The following is an 18,384-nucleotide window of genomic DNA, read 5'->3' as shown; positions in this document are numbered from 1 at the left end:
AGTGGGATCTCTTAGGGCCTTTGAGATCACAAATCTTGATGGTGGAGGAAGGGCAAACTATTTGGAAACCAAACATTATTGTCTGGCGAATAAATTGATTTTTTGCCACTTTTGCCCACCTAAGAGAAAGTATCTTAGCCTTCCTCCCACCGCCTGACACGAGTCATGGGGATTCTGACTGGGTCTCTAGCGCTTTAGACTTAAAGCCCCCTTTCCTGGACTTGTCAAAAGTCCACCTCCTGCCTTTACTTTGATCCTTAGAGGCATCCTTTTGATCACTCCTTGGCTTACGAAAAAATTATTACCACAGTCTTCTGTTTAAGCAACTTTATTTTTATTTGATGTTCTTTCCCAAGCTGAATCCAGCTCTGGACCAAACAACAATTCACCTGAAAGAGGGACACCACACAGCCTGTTTTTGGATGAGATATTACCATCCCATATTTTAAGCCACAAGGCTCTAAGAGAAACATTAGAGCAATGGACCTGGCTGTAAACCTAATTGCTTCAGCAGAAGCATCTGCTAAATATGCAGCAGTTTAAATGAGAATAGCAATAGAACTCAACAATTGCTAAACAGGTGCACCAGCCAGTATGTTAGCTTTGAGCTGATTAATCCACAGCTACAAAGTTGTGGCCACACATGTAGAGGTAAAAAGCCGGCCTAAACACAGCCGCACTAGCCTCCCAAGACCTTTTCAAACATCCACCTTTTAAGTGGATCCTTCAGCTTTGTATAACTGATAATGAATAAACAAAACAGCTAACACATCCTTACTCAACTCCAAAAGAGTCATTTATGGCAGCAATCAACGCCTCCATATCCTCAATACAGAATTTAAACTTTGAAACAGATTCAGATTCTATTTCTCTAGCGTCTGAATCCTCAGAACTAGCTGCAAACTCAGCCTGACTAACATCAGCCTCAGTCACAGATACTCCAGATACAGCAACCTGAGAAGTGGATGGATTAGCATTCAATAATGAGGACTTAATTGATTCCAATGAAGCATTAATCACATCTCTAAAGGATCTCAATGTATTCTGAACAGAGTGACCCGGCTCCTCCCTCATAACCCTCTCTATGCACAACTGACAGAGTCTTTGCATAGGGCCACATAAAATTGCACAAAGGGAATGTTTTATCATTAGGAGGATGCCTATGCTTATCTGCAGCCGCAGCAGCAGCAGATTTAGCGGAAGCCTTAGTATTGGCATAATTAACAACACAACAAGGCATGTAACTCTGCTCACACATATAGCACAATCAGCCCAGAAAGAGAAACCATTATCTCACCTTTTGGGCGGCCTGGTTGCTCTCAATCCTCTCAGCGTCTGACATGCTTCCAACTGACACATCCAGCGCAGGACAAACTCTCTCTGAGCAACAGTGCTACAGGCCCGCGCAGCTTCCCCTTGAAACATACCTGGCCTGCCGCGAATGGATGAGTGGCGGCCCGGAAGCTGCAGAGAGAGTAATGAGCTGGCACTACAAATTGTTACCTTCGGCATACCCGCCGGAAAGCACGCATCCGGACGCGGCCAAGCGTCCTAATGGCCGCAATGCGCTCCACGCTGCACATGGCCGCCGGCTTACCTCCGTCCTGCTCACTCCGCCGCAAGGCCGCCAAGGGGAACCCACGCCTTCCACTCTTGCTTTCCCTGGAAGCGGGAGAGAAAGGTAGGCAAACCCCAGGAAAGCTCCAGCCTGGGGCGCATGGCCAGACTGCCTCAGTACCACAGTCTCAGCCACCCAGAGAGATCCACCTGCAGCCCAGCACACAGGCTTCACCCAGAGGGGAGATGCCGACCTGCCTGGACGCAGGAACAAACAGCACTGAGGGTGGACTAACCATGTGACTTTTTTATAGGGGAAGTGCTGTCTGTTCCTGTTCCTGGGAGGAGCTACGTCTCACCTTTGCCCTGAAGGATTGTGGGGAAAAGATCCATCAGGGTTTAATTATAAAGGTTGGAGAGCAGTGGAAAACATCACTGACCTAGCAATACTACACTGAATGAAATAAAAAATTGCAAGTAGTTGGAAAACATTTGCTTTCTTTGCCTAGACAAAATCAGAAAAGGAGGTAGGAGCAGAAGCAGCCTTGGGCATAGTTGAAGCACAGGTACTTTGCCACCACAAGTCTGTCAGAGCGCTCTAATCTAGATGGAGGGATAACATACTGCATATACAGAGAGCAGTGGTTGTGGAAGGTATCTGTGTAATATGATTGAGTGCAGCATCAAATAAGGAATACAGCACAGTCCCCAGTATCTGGCACCAGTAGGTATAGCCTGATGCCCCCATACCTCTTCACGGGCTCCTAGCAGCTGTCTGGTGTCCTCCATGCACGCAAGTTGGCAAGTCACATGACCCTCATCAGGTCAGGTGACAAGCCGGCTTCCATGAACCGCGCCAGAAAGCCACTAGGAGCCCACGGGGGGCCTCCAATCCCCCCCTTCAGGATACTGTACTATCATTTCATATTGTCCTGCAGTGTGCCTGTGTTTATTCCTGCCCTGTTCTTCTCTTCACAGCAGTGTTCAAGGCACTGAGTGAACTGAAAATGCCCATTGGGTCTTTGACTATTATAACGCCATGTAAGAGAACTCCTTTAAAAACGGAAGTTGCAGCGACTTTGCTGTAAACTGGCAGCTTTCTTTGCTCTACTATCTCTGCTTTCAGGTTTAGTTTCATGTTTTCTTACCCATCATTCCACTGCTCTGTAGCAGCCTCTTCTGCAACTAACACTGCATACTCTTCAGCAGCATATTTTTCCCAGTCAGTAAGTTCTTGGCCTTCATTTTCAACCTACAAGATGAAGACATTGCGTGACAGATCACTTAGATGCAGTCTATAACTAACATACACGCATTATGCACACACACACATATATACATTACTGTGCAAAAGCCACTTGTAAAATTATGCTGGGAATGCTTTTAAAAATAATGCCAAGAATGTTTTTACTGATCAACAAATGTGCCAGAAAGAAAATGGTCATGCTTCATTTTGCAGAGTGTCAGCGACCCAAAATACGCAAAGAAAATGTTGAGGAAATACCAGCATCAATAAATGAAGAATAGTGTGACCCACCAACACCCTTGATCTCCACACCCCTGAGCCATTGTGAGATAAATGGCAGAAACAGAAGCAAGGAAGACACCCAAAGTTTTCAGATGACAAAAGTGGCAGCTTGTGCGTTACTTTTATTCCCCCTGGGGGTGTCAGACAACTTTCACAGGATTTAATCAGTCTGTATGACACATTTTTCTAGTTTTATTAGTGGACCCTTATAGTACATTGTTTCTGGGTGCCACCTCTTATGATACATATCTGGTTTGTTTTCCAATGAATGTTTCCTAGGCGGTCAACTGATCTTACACAAATATTTTCTCTTTACCATCCTCGGACAGGGTAAATTTATTACTATCAAAATCTCAGTGGACAGTTTTAGTCTTGTGTTAGCTTCTGTATCCCTCCTACAGGGAGTCCTGTAGATTGCATGTTATGGTATTCATTCTCAGCCTTTTTGATAGGCTTTTTATGGATTAACAATAAAGATTAACTATTTCGGACATCTAATGATGTTCTAGGACACCATTCTCCGTCCTACTATTCACCATTTAATTACAGAGTATGCTACATTTTATTAATCATGATATTTCTTTGGTTCCAGGTTTCTCAGAATGCTGTCATATCCTACCATGCAGTACTTTAGAAAATACATGCCATGTACCTAAGAACTGTTGCTGTGTTCACAGCAAAGTCTGGTCACTTCAAATACGATTTACTTTCTGTTACTGTTTTTCTGTCAGCTGTTCTGTACAGAAGTTTTTTCATTAATAAAAACTATTAATGGTATTTCTGGAAACATTCTCACTTTCCAGCAATTTTCATGTCTTTTTCCAGACAACCAGCGATTATTCGAGCGACAAGCGGTTGATTACGCAATCTCCCGACGTGGGTACAGGAGCACAATCATGCGAACATCGCTTAGCATTGTGCGCCGATAACGACCGTCATGGCGGAGTGGATCTTGAAGATCCGATGACTACCGCGCATAGCACTGCCATTGCTAGAAGTCTTGCTTGAATCCTTGCCCGTTGTGTAACGTTGCATGACGTTGTGCATACCCGCAATCGGAGGAGCGCTCATAGTCAGGGGGACGCCGCTGGATCCATCTCCCTGCATGGCAAGGTGAGTACATAGCTTCAGACTTTGGCAGCATATTGTACATATAAAGGTTTAATGTCGCTCATCACCTACCCGTAAAGTAGAGAACGGCTCTTTCTGCTCATGGTCTAGATATTTGTCTAGATTGATAAATGTGTCAAAGAACAGATTTGCTTGCTTGCATTTTTTCAAGTCATGGAGGGTAATTTTGCCTGTTAAAAAGAAGATGAAGATTAAGATAAAAATATATCCTCCTAAATAACCTCATGATAACTACTTTAGATTTCAGTAGGATATAAGTCATACCTTCACTCTGGGGTTTGACAAGATCCAACATCTGACACAAACAATCCTCAAAAGATAAGGGTTCAATAGCCATGCATTCCATTTTCTGGCATTGTTCTTCATAAAAGTACTCCAGCTCATACATTGACAGCACACCATCTCCATCCAGGTCCATGCAGCGAAACCAGTACTCGATGCTGAAACAGAACAAGCCATCAAAACATGTTAGACAATTATGAGCAGAACACTACACAAAATCACCTTCATTTTAATCTTAATAGTGTTGTACAGTGCTGGGAATTTACAGCTATAAAAATAGATAGGTAAGTCTCCACTACATGTACACTTAGCAGCTGGCCTCACAGAGATCAGAAATGTGGACATAAACAGGCAGAAGTTCATTTAAGTATACAGACAAGGCAGTGTAGCCTCTATGACAGAAAATCAGAGTGTGGTTACAGAGTGAGACTTAAAGAGAACCCGAGGCTAAATATTTATAGGACAACTGTAGGGGGGTGGGGGAGGAGTTGAACTTACCCAGGGATTCTAATTGTGCCCCGCAGACATCCTGTGCCTGCGCAGCCACTCAACCGATCCTCCGGTCCCCGCCTCCGGTTCACTTCTGGAATTTCGACTTTAAAGTCAGAAAACCACTGTGCCTGCGCGGCCTTCTCCTCACTACCGGTGATGTCACCATTAGCGTACTGTGCAGAACCTACTGGGCCTGCGCTATACACTCCTGGTGACGTCAGCGGGAGCAAGGACACAGCCAAGCAGGCTCAATGGTTTTCTGACTTTTTGCAGATTAGAAGCCACGTGTAAGTTCAACTTTTTTTTTTCACCCCTACAGTAGACCTTTAATACATGCCTCTGTGTCTGTCTATTGCAGCCGCTAGTCCTCCCGGGGTCTGCTGTGGCCCCCTCAAACTATCGTCAGGCTTGCGACAATCTGTTTGTTGCTAGCAGTCTGTTTACCTGAGGCTTGCCAATTAGCCTCCTCCGCATTGCCACCTCCATGACAGGCTCCCCCCCGTCGCTCCCCGCCTCTGCTAGCTTCCTCCAATCGGAAGCCAAGCCGCGACCCAGGAGAACTTCTGAAAAAGCTCGACTCTTTTCCAATTATAAGAGCTGAATCTGCTGGACTAATTTATGGCTTCTAGGAAAAAGGGTTTCTAGGTTTGATTAATAGTGGCACATGTGCACTGGTAGCTAGCAAAAGGTATGTGGATGTGCCAACAATTCTGGAATCTTAAAGAGAAATCACCTTGTCTGTGTTTTCTTGTCTTCTTCAGACAAAAGGAACCATACAAAGTCGGCATAGCTTATCTTTCCCTCTCTTAGTGCCTTTCGGCTTCTGTCAGAAAAATAAGGAAAAGAACATTCAACAAGAGAAAATAATTCAGCACCACTTATTGCAATTCACAAACAAAAGACAATTTAAAGCTCCTCTACAGGTATATTTTTTTATAAAGACCATGACCTTCCTACCTCAGTAGTGCTCACATCTCTTAGGCTAAGTTCACACTTTAAAAGGCTAAAGGCAAGGGGTCACACTTTGCAAAATCGCACATAATGTATCTCTATGGGCTCTTTCACACTAGGAGCTGATCTGTGCATTCTGACAGATCGCTCCTAGGATGTGGTTAGACACTTGAGCCCCCATTCACAACTAAAACCGCAAAACGCCGGCGATTACCGCTAGCATTGTGCGGGAGTGATTTTTCCGCGATCAACGCGGAAAAATCACTAGACACTGCAGCGTTTTGGGAGCGATCGCGATTAGCAGTGCTATGCATGCTAATCGCGATCGCTACTCTGCACGTTACGCGTTTGCGGTTAACGCTAACCGCAAACGCGGCAGTGAGAACACTGCCATAGGCTTACATGGGCTAGCCATTTTTAAAAACCGCTAGCGTTTTGCGCTGAGCAGGAATCGCGCGATTCCCGCTCAAGTGTCAATGGGGCCTTACAGGAAAACCATTTACCAACCCTCTAAATCAGAACATAAGATGGCTGTGTGGCTGAGCTGCCACTCAAACCCATCCTGTTGGGTTCAGTTACAAGGGGTGGTTCTGGTAGATGAAAATTGTACCAGCACTTTAAGAGAAACCGTAACCAAGAATTGAACTTCATCCCAATCAGTAGCTGATACCCCCTTTCCCATGAGAAATCTTTTCCTTTCCTCAAACGGATCATCAGGGGGCGCTGTATGGCTAATATTGTGGGGAAACCCCTCCCACAGTGTGATGTCAGGCCCATGGTTCTGACATCACACTGTGGGTGCCTTGTTGCATTGTGGGAAATAACAGCTGTTTCCAACTGCCAAATAAGCAAGCAGCATCTCCTTCCACTGACATCACTTGCCAGCAGTAAAAATGTCACCGTGTGATAAATGTCAGAATGTAAATCAAGTAGAGAAATTTTTTTACAATGGGCAAACACTGACTAAATCATTTATACATAACTATTGTAAAAATGAAGCATTTTTTTTTTATTTTACTACATTACTTTCACTGGAGTTCCCCTTTAAATAGAATAATTTATGTGTAATACCAAAAACGAGAAATACTGGGGGGGGGGGGGGGGGGGGGGGGGAAGTACTGTACTAAATTGTGGGGTGGTTCATTCAGCGGGGGCCGCAGGTTTCCAATCTGTAAAGGGGTGTCTGAGAGTCCATTATTTGCAGAGCAGAGGTGGGATTCCCCACTGATAAAACAAAACTACAGTAGCTGGTTGCAAGTATTTTACATATATTATTCAAATGTATATGATTGGGGGAAGGTAAAACTATGGTCTTTAAAAAAAAAAAAAAAAGTCTGCCTGGAAGGGATAAATCAGCCTTATATTGGTTTCAAACATATCAATAGTAGATATACAATAAGTCTTAGAAAACAGCGATAGTAATGAGATGGAATTACCCTCCATTTCCTACACTGAAAGCAAGCCCACCCACCATAAAATCTTACTGGCAGCAGTCACTCACTGAACTTAAAGCAAACCTGAACTGAAAATTGAAAGTCAAAACAAAGCATACACAGGTCATACTTACCACCCATGTAGTCTATGCCTCAATCTCTTACTCCTTTCCTGCATCCTTTTTGGTCCACTGTGATCAATGGAATTCTCTGTCCTCCATTTTAAAAATGGCAAGAACCCTGTATCAGCTTCCAGGTCAGCATTCTGTTGTAACTTCGCCTACTTGAGCCATAAGGAAACATGTACATTACCTTGCACACCAGTTGTCCTTTAAGCTATAACTGACAGCAACTGATGTATTTCATTTCTGGCAAAAATCTTGTCAGAACGGGAAGGAATCATTGTTAGAAGAAAATGGTGAGCAGAGAGGAACTGACGGCGAGGGAAGTATGTAATATTCATTTGCAGGTACATCATGTGCATTTTAAATTTTACTCAGTTCAGGTTCCCTTTAAGCAGTTCTCTGAATTTGACTCTTTCCTGGTTCAAAACCACATCCACTCTGGCCTCTTCAAAGACTGTTCTCTGCACCCATGCAGGGCCCACGAACAGAAGTGACATTAATTGGGAGTACAAGTCATACAGTCAGGTCTATGGGTCTGCATGTTCTCAGACCTCAGAAGACCTACTAAGGCTCAGCAACAGCCACATTAGCATCAAGAAAAGATAAGCCGCATCGTATGCAGTCTTACCATTTGTTACTATTACACCAATCCAATACCGCTATAAATAATACAGTCTACTGGGAATTTTACAACTGTAAGTTTCTAGTAACCAAGTTAGAAAAATATGGATGCTCTTTAGACCACAATGCTTACCGTGTCACTGCTCCTGAGAATATCCTTTCAATAATTCTACTTGATACAGCTGTAGGTAAGGAAAATTAAAAATTAGCAACAGTATGTAACTATACATAAGACTGAACTATCTTTTTTATAATTGCCTTTTGTAAGTTTAACGTGGACCTGAACTCAGAACTTCCCCTCTGCTCTAAAAGATACACAATAGGACAATAACCTTTAACCACTTGAGGACCCACCCTTTACCCCCCCCCCTTAAGGACCAGCATTGTATTATGTGATCTGTGCTGGGTGGGCTCTACAGCCCCCAGCACAGATCAGGGTGCAGGCAGAGAGATCAGATCACCCCCCTTTTTTCCCCACTAGGGGGATGATGTGCTGGGGGGGTCTGATCGCTCCTGCCTGCGTGTGGCTGGCGGGGGGGGGGGGGGGCACCTCAAAGCCCCCCTCCGCGGCGACATTCTCCCCCTCCCTCTCCTACCTGTCCCCCCGGTGATCGGGGCTGCACAGGACGCTATCCGTCCTGTGCAGCCTGTGACAGGACGTCCCCTGTCACATGGCGGCGATCCCCGGCCGCTGATTGGCCGGGGATCGCCGATCTGCCTTACGGCGCTGCTGCGCAGCAGCGCCGTACAATGTAAACAAAGCGGATTATTTCCGCTTGTGTTTACATTTAGCCTGCGAGCCGCCATCGGCGGCCCGCAGGCTATTCACGGAGCCCCCCGCCGTGATTTGACAGGAAGCAGCCGCTCGCGCGAGCGGCTGCTTCCTGATTAATCAGCCTGCAGCTGGCGACGCAGTACTGCGTCGCTGGTCCTGCAGCTGCCACTTTGCCGACGCACGGTATAAGCGTGCGGTCGGCAAGTGGTTAAACAAAGAACATTTCTTTGTTACAGCTGATACAAATCCTAAAATAAATCTGCAGTTTCTACTTCCTGATTCATGGTAGCAGACACATGGTTTACAGCCTGTGCTTTCAAATGGGTTAATCTGCTTATCTGCCATAGGCAGTCATGCGACACAGGGGAGGATCAAATTACAACTAGTAATTAGACACAAATAAGGGGGGGATTACATGGGCTAAACTGTTAAAACTAAAACTAAAACTTAGCTAAAACTAAATACATACAGGGTGCATTTCTGTTTTCCTTCTGTCCTGTGCAATAGTTCAGGTCCACTTTAAAATACTTTACCTTATAAAATAGCAAAAAAATAGAAGATAATTGCTACTTCTCTGCAGCTACCCTGAATGGGCATAATAGATTCTGCATTATTCTGGACCTGTTGCTGCCTTGTGGTTGGGGTGCCAGGAAGGGAGTGTCACCGACAGCAACAATACTGCTCTATTTATCAAGATGTGCTACTAAAGAAGAACTGTTGTTACTAACAGACACCAAGCAGACTCCTCTACTGTCCGCTGGAATATGAATGTGGGAATCTGGCAGCTCTTGCTCTGCCCACACTGATAAACAAGCATCTTAAGAAACTGAGGACTATTAGAACCAGGCTTTAAAGGTGAACTTACTTCCTAATACTTTGCAAAGCAAGGACTTGGAGAGATTTACACACTGTACTAAAAAGTAAAATAAAGTCTATACTACCATGGTCATTATGCTTGGAAAGGTCCTGCTCATCAATGTACAAATCGTGATCTGTATCCAGCTCCCAAAATTTACAGTAGATGACATAGAAATGTTCATATGAAAAATAATCAGTTGACTGGTTGATGTCTTCTTCCTCCAGCAAGGCGACATGCTATTAGAAAGAAAGAAGAATTAAGAGGGAACTAGAGGCTTTGCTAAGGTATCCGCTAACATCTAGTCAAGTATAATTTGTGATCTCAGTTGACAGCCAGAATAAACAACCAAATACATAACTACAGAAAGAGGGCACATTTTTCCACTATACCGCTGAAACGAAATAGTGCACTGTAACAGAAAATCAGCTCTGATACTCCGCTAAGAGTTACAAGACACACACTTCGATTGTTTATTTCTATTCATTTTGCCGATTATGGCCTACTGGTAATGAAAAACCCAAAATTCAGTATTTCAGAAAATAGATTACATAAAGCCAAAAAACCCCCAAAGATGTTCAATACAAAAGTGTTAGCCTACTGAAAAGTATGTCCTTGCATAAATGTTATACTTGGTTGAGGCTCCTTTTGCACTAATCACAGCACCAATGCAGCATAGCACAGATGTGATCACCTGTTGCAATGCTGAATGGATATGAAACCCCAGGATGCTTTCATGAACTTCAGCCAGTCTTCCACTTTTGGTCTTTTGTCTCATTTTTCTTTTGGTATTGGTACTCTTGGCTGTGTGGGCAGGTGCCCATCTCCATAAAGCTGTCAACAGAAGAAAGCATGAAGTGCTTTAAAAATGTCCTGGTAGAATGCGGTGCTGACTTTGGACTTAAAACACAATGGGCCAAATAACATGGCCTCAAATTTTCACTAACCATGGAAAGTTCACACTGGACCTTAAGCAACTTGGATTATTTTGTGTTCCTCTGAAAACAGTTCAGTCTATTTTCACCTTCGTCAGATAAAACACTTTCAGATGTTGGTCTTTGGTTCACGAGCCATGTCCCAGATACGTTGGATCTTGAAGCATTGACAAGCAACCGCAGTCCACTCCTTGTGAATCTTTGAATGGATTGTGTTTTAAGACTGTGGTTATCCATATTGCTTGTGAACCTTTTTCTGCCACATTTTTCATTCCACTCCACTTTCCATTCATATGCTTGGTTGCAGCACTCTGAACAGCCAGCGTTTTTAGCAACAACCTTTTGGAAGTTGTCAATGACTGTCTCCTGGACAACGGTCAAGACCAGGGGTCAGGAACCTTTTTGGCTGAGAGAGCCAAAAACGCCACATATTTTAATATGTATTTCTGTGAGAGCCATACAATATGTTTCAAACTGGGACAATGTGCATGTGCAGCAGAGGGCTGTCCCTGTTGCCATGGTGATGTTTTTTACAGTTGATCCGCTGGGGGGTGGAGGTGTCAGACACGTCTTCAGCTTCTCTTGGTTTCAGCAACATCAGCAATTTCACAGAGAGCCAGACAGGAGAAATAACAACTAACAGCTTGTACAATTAGCTAGCTGACAAGGGGGTTGATTCACTTTGTAGGATGAGATCCCCACACTCTGGCCCAATAGGCTGCCTGTCAAGTGACAGGCAGCCTATTGGGCCAATCAAAGTGCGGGGATCTCATCCTACAAAGTCACTGGACCTGACAGGGTCCAGAGTGGGACAATTGAAGCAGCTGTTCGTTTTGGGGGGAGCGTGAGTAAGTTAGTAGTGCACGCTACATCTGTAAATTTTACTTGCGCTGCCATTCTAAGCTGCACTGCTTGAGCAGTATAGCTTAGTGAAACAACCCCTTCTGATTTGTTTGTGAGCCAGATGTAGCCATCAAAAGAGCAATATCTGGCTCCCGAGCCATAGGTTCCCCAGCCCTGGTCAAGACCGTAGTCTTCCTTGTGATTGTGCAGGCTACTCAACCGGGTTGAGTGACCATTTAAACGGCTCAAGACACCTTTGTAGGCATTTTGGTTTAATTAGCTGAGCGAAATGTGACACTTTTTCCAATATTCTAATTTTCTGAGATACTAAATGTTGGGTTTTCATCAACTATAAGCCATAATCAGCAAAAGAAGTAAAATGTTTGAAATATATCACTATGTGCAATGATTCTATATAACAAAGTTTCACAACTTAAAGTGGTCTAACACCCAGCATTTCAACTTTGCTTTAAAAGATTGCTTACAGCTTATAAACTATTATGCAAGATTTTTTTTTTAGCAGAAATTCACTGAATGGATTAAACATGACATTTTAGTGCTGCATTTAGCTAGAAATGCTCCTTGTGCTTGCTTGTTTAGTTACAAATGTATCTATCTACAATGTAACAAACAAACACTGCTCTGAGAGAACAAAGAGGGCTTCCCCGGCAGGCTTTTCAAAGGTCTATTTGTATTACAAATAAAGATACATTTGTAACTAAAAGATAAGAACTGATGCGGATTCCTAGTTAAATCCAACACTAAATGTCATGTTTAACCCATTCAGTGAATTTCTGCTTAAAAAAATCTGGCATAATAGTTTGTAAGCTGTAAGCAATCTTTTAAAGCAAGTTGTAATGCTGGGTGTTAAACCGCTTTAAAGTGAATTACTGTACTGAAATAAATTAACTTTTAAATAATATAATTTATTGAAATACACTGGTAGATTATTTTAGACCTTAGATTTAATAAAAAACATTAAATTCAATAAAAAAAAATAAATTAAAAACTAGGAAATGTCCAAGCTTTTTGTGCATCACACAATGCAAAGCTAGCGCTGGTAGCAGTCAAGAATATCAACCTATCAGATACTTGCTGACATCTGATGGAGTATTAGGTGGTGAGCTATTGATCAGTCAGAAATTATATAGTCTTTCACTAAATTAAAGCCCTTCTGATGGTGTGTGGTGGGCTATAAACAAGACTAAGCAAGTTGTAAAAAGTACAAAGAAAAGCCAGCCCCCAATGCTCAGAGCATAGACTTACCTGCAGAAAATTACTCTTCCTGAGTTCTGCATATGTTATGCGACCAGACCATGATCTGTTTACATTGTAAAATATCCTTTGAACAACCTGTTAGGGGAGAAAATAGAACACTTTATTGATACAAGATACAAGGGCTTCACACTAAGCAGAAGAAGTCAAGCTGCCAGAGGTTCCTTTCTCCAAAAGGTTGTTAGCAACATAGCGCTAAGAGATATCTGCTATCGTTCTGAGACCTGTGGCCAACCATTGCTCAATATACTGACAGGTGGCGACACCACTAAGCAAATACAAAGGATCAAATCTCATATCCACAAAATAAAATCCAATTTATTTAAACCAGTTCCAGTAACTAGAGCTCACATTGTAGGTCCTAGCAAACAGGACCTTGGTGCATAAGCAAGCCTTCAACAATAGTGCACATAAAGTGGAATGTGCCCTGACAACAGCGCAAGGCCAAAACCTGGTTGGGATTTGGAGAAGCAGGCAATTCTATACACTTGTAATTATTGTATATTTGCACTTAGCACTGTATGTGCGCTATTGTTGAAGTATATATCTGGGACATATTTTATATGACTAAATTTAATAGGTGTAGAGTACCTAGGGGAACGCCGCAAAAGTAGTGTTGAATTCCACAAGTTTGCCCCTCTTTAAAGGACATGTGGAGCAAGAGGGATATGGAGGATATCATAAGGATTTCCTTTTAAGCAATACCATTTGCCTGACTATCCTGCTGATCATCTTTCTCTAATACCTTTAGCCATAGACCCTGAACAAGCATGCAGCAGATCAGGTGTTTGACATTTTGTCAGATCTGACAAGATTAGCTGCATGCTTGTGTCTGGTGCGATTCAAACACTACTGCAGCCAAATAGATCAGCAGGCTGCCAGGCACTTGGTGTTGTTTAAAAGGAAATAAATATGGCAGCCTCCATATACTTCTCACTTCAGGTTTGCTTTCAGGCAGACTGTTTTGTGACTGCATTTACCTCATCAAACGTTATGAGAAATCCATCTACAATAAATACATTTCTGCAGTGGAAGAATAGACAGAACTGTGCCTTGTTTCTACAAAATGGTAACCACAAAAATAAATTCTTTTAATTCGGTGTAGCAGCAGTTTCTGTCTTCCTCACACATGTTGGAAATATCCAATTTCAGACCTACAATTAAATTAATAAAGTGGGTTACTAAGCTTTACTTGAAGGTAATTGATTTTTGTTTTTTTTATTTAAAGGTTATTTTGGTGTTACAAATCTTTTTAGAGCAGAGATGATGTTGTGGGTTCAGGTCCGCTTTAGTTTCATGCTGGGTCTGCACTGAAGAAGCAGAGCGGGAATCTAGAACTAGAGCAAAGGAAACAGAATAGGCACCGAAGAAATAATTACCGTAGTTATGTAGCGGGAATGAAATTCTGAGGCCTCGCGTAAAAATGTTAAATGTGGATGAGTATTCACCACATCCTGTAGAAAAACAAAAATACATCTGTTCTAAAAGCACGTCTTACATAACACGCATTCCAAAGTTACACTTTCTTATTTTCACTTTAATTTTTATGTGCTGGAATAATGGAGGAACACTTGACTTACGGCTTACAAAATTCCAACAAGGCTAAATTTACACTACTCTGAACAGTATGGGTAAGCGAAGACTTTACTGATACCAGCTGCAATCCACAAAACACAGCTATGAAATGTGATGCTTACTTGTAAAAATGAAATGAAGTCTTCTTGTTCCAAGTAGCTGCAGCCAGGCTTAGCTAAAAGCTGCATGAACTTTGCAGCATCTTCATGGCAAGTCTGTAAAACCCTAGAGAAAGCCAATACCACAATCAGTCAAAGGAAATGTGACTGGTACAGTTTTGTGCTTTTCATTCCAATATGTTTTATTCTAAATTATTATTCATAATCAACCAAGCCATTCAGGGGCGCCTCTAGGCATAGGCAGTACAGGCCATTGCCTGGAGTGCCATTGGTCCTGGGGGCGCCATGTTGCTGATTAAGCCCCGCCTCCAAAGCCGCACCCTGGTATAAGCCCCGCCCTGTGAGTGTTCTATTACTTGCTTCTGCTGCATCCAGTTAGTGCAAGTTGCAGGCAGCTGCCACCTCTGTGCTTCTTTCTTCTTTGTGGTTCCTTCTGTTCCTTTTGTGCCTCCTGTCTACTTGTGCCTCCGTCAGTCCCTTGTGACATGTCTGACCCCGTCTGTCCTGTCTCCCTTTGTGCTACTTCTGTCCCTATGTGCCTCCTTATGTGCCCTTTGCCTTTATTTGTCCCCGGTGCTACCTCTGCCCCATTTCCTCTTCAGATCCCACTCTGCCTCCTTCTGTCCTCCTGTGCCTCCCTTTGTCTCTTCAGTCCCCATGTGCCACTTCTGTCCCCTGCGCCTTCCTCTGTCCCGGCTTCTGTCCCCCTCTGGCTTCTTCTGTCTCCCTGTGCCTCCTTACATCCCCCTCTGCCATCTTCTGTCCCCCTTTTGTGTCTCTTTCTGTCCCCCTTTGTGCCTTCTATTGTCTCCCTGTGCTTCCTTCTGCCCCCATTTGGGCTTTTGTCTGTCCCCATTGTGGCTCCTTCGGTCCCCTGTGTGCCACCTTCAGTCCTCCTGTGCCTCATTTTGTCCCCTTTGTGCCTCAATCTGCCCAATTGTGTCGCTTCCTTCCCACTTTGTGTCTCCTTCTCCCCACTTTGTGCCTTCTTCTGTCCCCCATGTGCCTCCTGTCCTCTTTTGTGCCTCTTCTGGCCCTCATGCCTTCTTCTGTCCCTCTCTACCTCTTTCTGCTCCTCTGTGTACCTCCTCCTGTCCTCCTGTGCCTTATCTGTCCTTTGTATCTTATTCTGCCCCAATTGTGCCTCCTTTTGTCCCCCATTGTGCCTCATTCTGTCCTCCTTTGTGACTTATTCCGACCCTCGTGCCTCCTTCTGTCCCCCTGTACCTCCATATGTCCCCACGTGTGACTTCATCCTTACATGTATTTTCTGGTGAAATGCTGCCGTAATAAGTAATTTCTGGTGAAACGCTGCCGCATTACAATTATTTTCTGGTGAAACATTGCCACATTATGGTTATTTCCTGGGTGAAACGCTGCCGCATTAAGATTATTTTCATGGTGTGGGGTAGTGCCATGGGGGCGGGGGCGCCACAGGTTTTCTCGCCTGGAGTGACAAAATGGCTAGAGGCGCCCCTGCATTTGTTCTAACTGAACCAGAAGCAAGCATTTCTCTCTCAGTACTGGAGTGGAGCCAAGGATTTAAGATTGTATGACATATTCATTCTATAACATAATCCTATCAATGATTAATGTGAATGCAAAGGTTGTAATCATGGATATTTAGCAATATTTTGATTGATAATTTCTCAAAAAATTTAAAAAACTGGAATTTTTCAGACCATAAGACAGTTTTGGGGAGAAAAATCAGGAAAAAAATTACCCTGTGTCTGTTTGGCCTACGCAATGCAGCCTTGGTCCGGCAGCTGCTGGTAAACGAGCGGCGAACGTGCACAGGGTCACGCGTGACGTCTAGCGTATCCTCAGCGCCACTGGACCAAGGTTGCATTGCAGGTCATGCGGACGCGAGCAGGGGACCTGGAGCTGTACAGCAGCAGGTGGCAGCTGTACAGCAAAGCCAGAAGACGGATGCCGAGGAGAAGATGGGACGGCCGTGATGCAGGAGAAGAGGGACACGGGGAAAAACGGGAGAGAGCGCGGTGCTGGATGGGCAAGTGACTCCCTACACACCTCTGCACTATTTTTACCACCTTCAGACAATAAGATTTTTTTTTACCCTCAAATTTTTTTTTGGGGGGGGGGGGGGGGGGGGGGGGGGGGAGAAAGGCATCTTACGGTCTAAAAAATACAGTAAGTACAGTTCTGACTATTCAATTCTGAACACGCAATCAATTTTGATTGAATCTTCAAATCATTGCATTGTGTATGGCCAATGCATGATAAATGTGTGCAGCCCTTACTCCTATATATGCATTTTTTTCCTTGGGTAGATCAAACAAAAACTATGGAGTCCAGATGTGGACTTCCTTAACCACTTCCCGACCGCTGTATTGACAAATGGCGGCCGGGAAGTGGACCCCGCAAGGACCGCCGTATAGACAAATGGCGGCGGTCCTTGTAGGGGCATGGGTGGAGCGATCGCGTCATCCGTGACGCGATCCTCCACCGGCGCCTGTCTCCGCTCACCCGCCGCAACATCCCGCCGGCCATACGGAAGCGCCGGCGGGATGTTAACCCGACGATCGCCGCATACAAAGTGTATAATACACTTTGTATTGTTTACAAAGTGTATTATACCGGCTGCCTCCTGCCCTGGTGGTCCCAGTGTCCAAGGGACCACCAGGGCAGGCTGCAGCCACCCTAGTCTGCACCAAGCACACTGATTCCCCCCCCCCCCTGCCCCCTGATCGCCCACCGCACCCCTCAGACCCCCCCCCCCCTGCCCACCCCCCAGACCCATGTTTACACCCAATCACCCCCCTAATCACCCATCAATCACTCCCTGTCACTATCTGTCAACGCTATATTTTTTTTACCCCCCCCCCTGCCCCCTCCTGATCACCCCCCCACCCCTCAGATTCTCCCCAGACCCCCCCCCCCCTGTGTACTGTATGCATCTATCCCCCCTGATCACCTGTCAATCACCCATCAATCCATCAATCACCCCCTGTCACTGCCACCCATCAATCAGCCCCTAACCTGCCCCTTGCGGGCAATCTGATCACCCACACCGATAGATCGCCTGCAGATCCGACATCAGATCACCACCCAAGCGCAGTGTTTACATCTATTCTCTCCTCTAAACACCCACTAATTACCCATCAATCACCCCCTATCACCACCTGTCACTGTTACCCATCAGATCAGACCCTAATCTGCCCCTTGCGGGCACCCAATCACCGCCTACATGCTCAGATTGCCCTCAGACCCCCCCTTATCAATTCGCCAGGGCATTATTTACATCTGTCCTTCCCTGTAATAACCCACTGATCACCTGTCAATCACCTGTCAATCACCCATCAATCACCCCCTGTCACTGCCACCCATCAATCACCCCGTCACTGCCACCCATCAATCAGCCCCTAACCTGCCCCTCCGGGCAATCTGATCACCCACCCACACCAATAGATCGCCCGCAGATCCGACATCAGATCACCACCCAAGCGCAGTGTTTACATCTATTGTCTCCTCTAAACACCCACTAATTACCCATCAATCACCCCCTATCACCACCTGTCACTGTTACCCATCAAATCAGACCCTAATCTGCCCCTTTACGGGCACCCAATCACCCGCCTACACGCTCAGATTGCCCTCAGACCCCCCCTTATCAATTCGCCAGGGCATTATTTACATCTGTCCTTCCCTGTAATAAACCACTGATCACTCATCAATCACCCCCTGTCACTGCCACCCATCAATCACCCCCTGTCACTGCCACCCATCAATCAGCCCCTAACCTGCCCCTTACAGGAAATCTGATCACCCACCCACACCAATAGATCGCCCGCAGATCCGACATCAGATCACCTCCCAAGTGCAGTGTTTACATCTCTTCTCTCCTCCAAACACCCACTAATTACCC

At 44.7% G+C, this 18,384-nt stretch overlaps 1 protein-coding gene across 1 annotated transcript in view; it reads right to left on the bottom strand.

Moving 5' to 3' along the window:
• Window positions 1–18,384, bottom strand: part of LOC137546097 (serine/threonine-protein phosphatase 2A regulatory subunit B'' subunit beta-like) — a 145,889-nt gene that overhangs the window by 16,150 nt on the left and 111,355 nt on the right. Inside the window, 9 exon segments of the mRNA XM_068268106.1 lie at window positions 2,706–2,809; window positions 4,268–4,386; window positions 4,481–4,656; window positions 5,724–5,813; window positions 8,254–8,302; window positions 9,837–9,990; window positions 12,796–12,882; window positions 14,184–14,258; window positions 14,502–14,604. Coding sequence (XP_068124207.1) covers window positions 2,706–2,809; window positions 4,268–4,386; window positions 4,481–4,656; window positions 5,724–5,813; window positions 8,254–8,302; window positions 9,837–9,990; window positions 12,796–12,882; window positions 14,184–14,258; window positions 14,502–14,604 — 957 coding nt within the window.

Source organism: Hyperolius riggenbachi, chromosome 2 (genome assembly GCF_040937935.1).
Source record: "Hyperolius riggenbachi isolate aHypRig1 chromosome 2, aHypRig1.pri, whole genome shotgun sequence".
Taxonomy (NCBI): domain Eukaryota; kingdom Metazoa; phylum Chordata; class Amphibia; order Anura; family Hyperoliidae; genus Hyperolius; species Hyperolius riggenbachi.
This window is presented reverse-complemented; position numbering and strand designations above follow the sequence as displayed.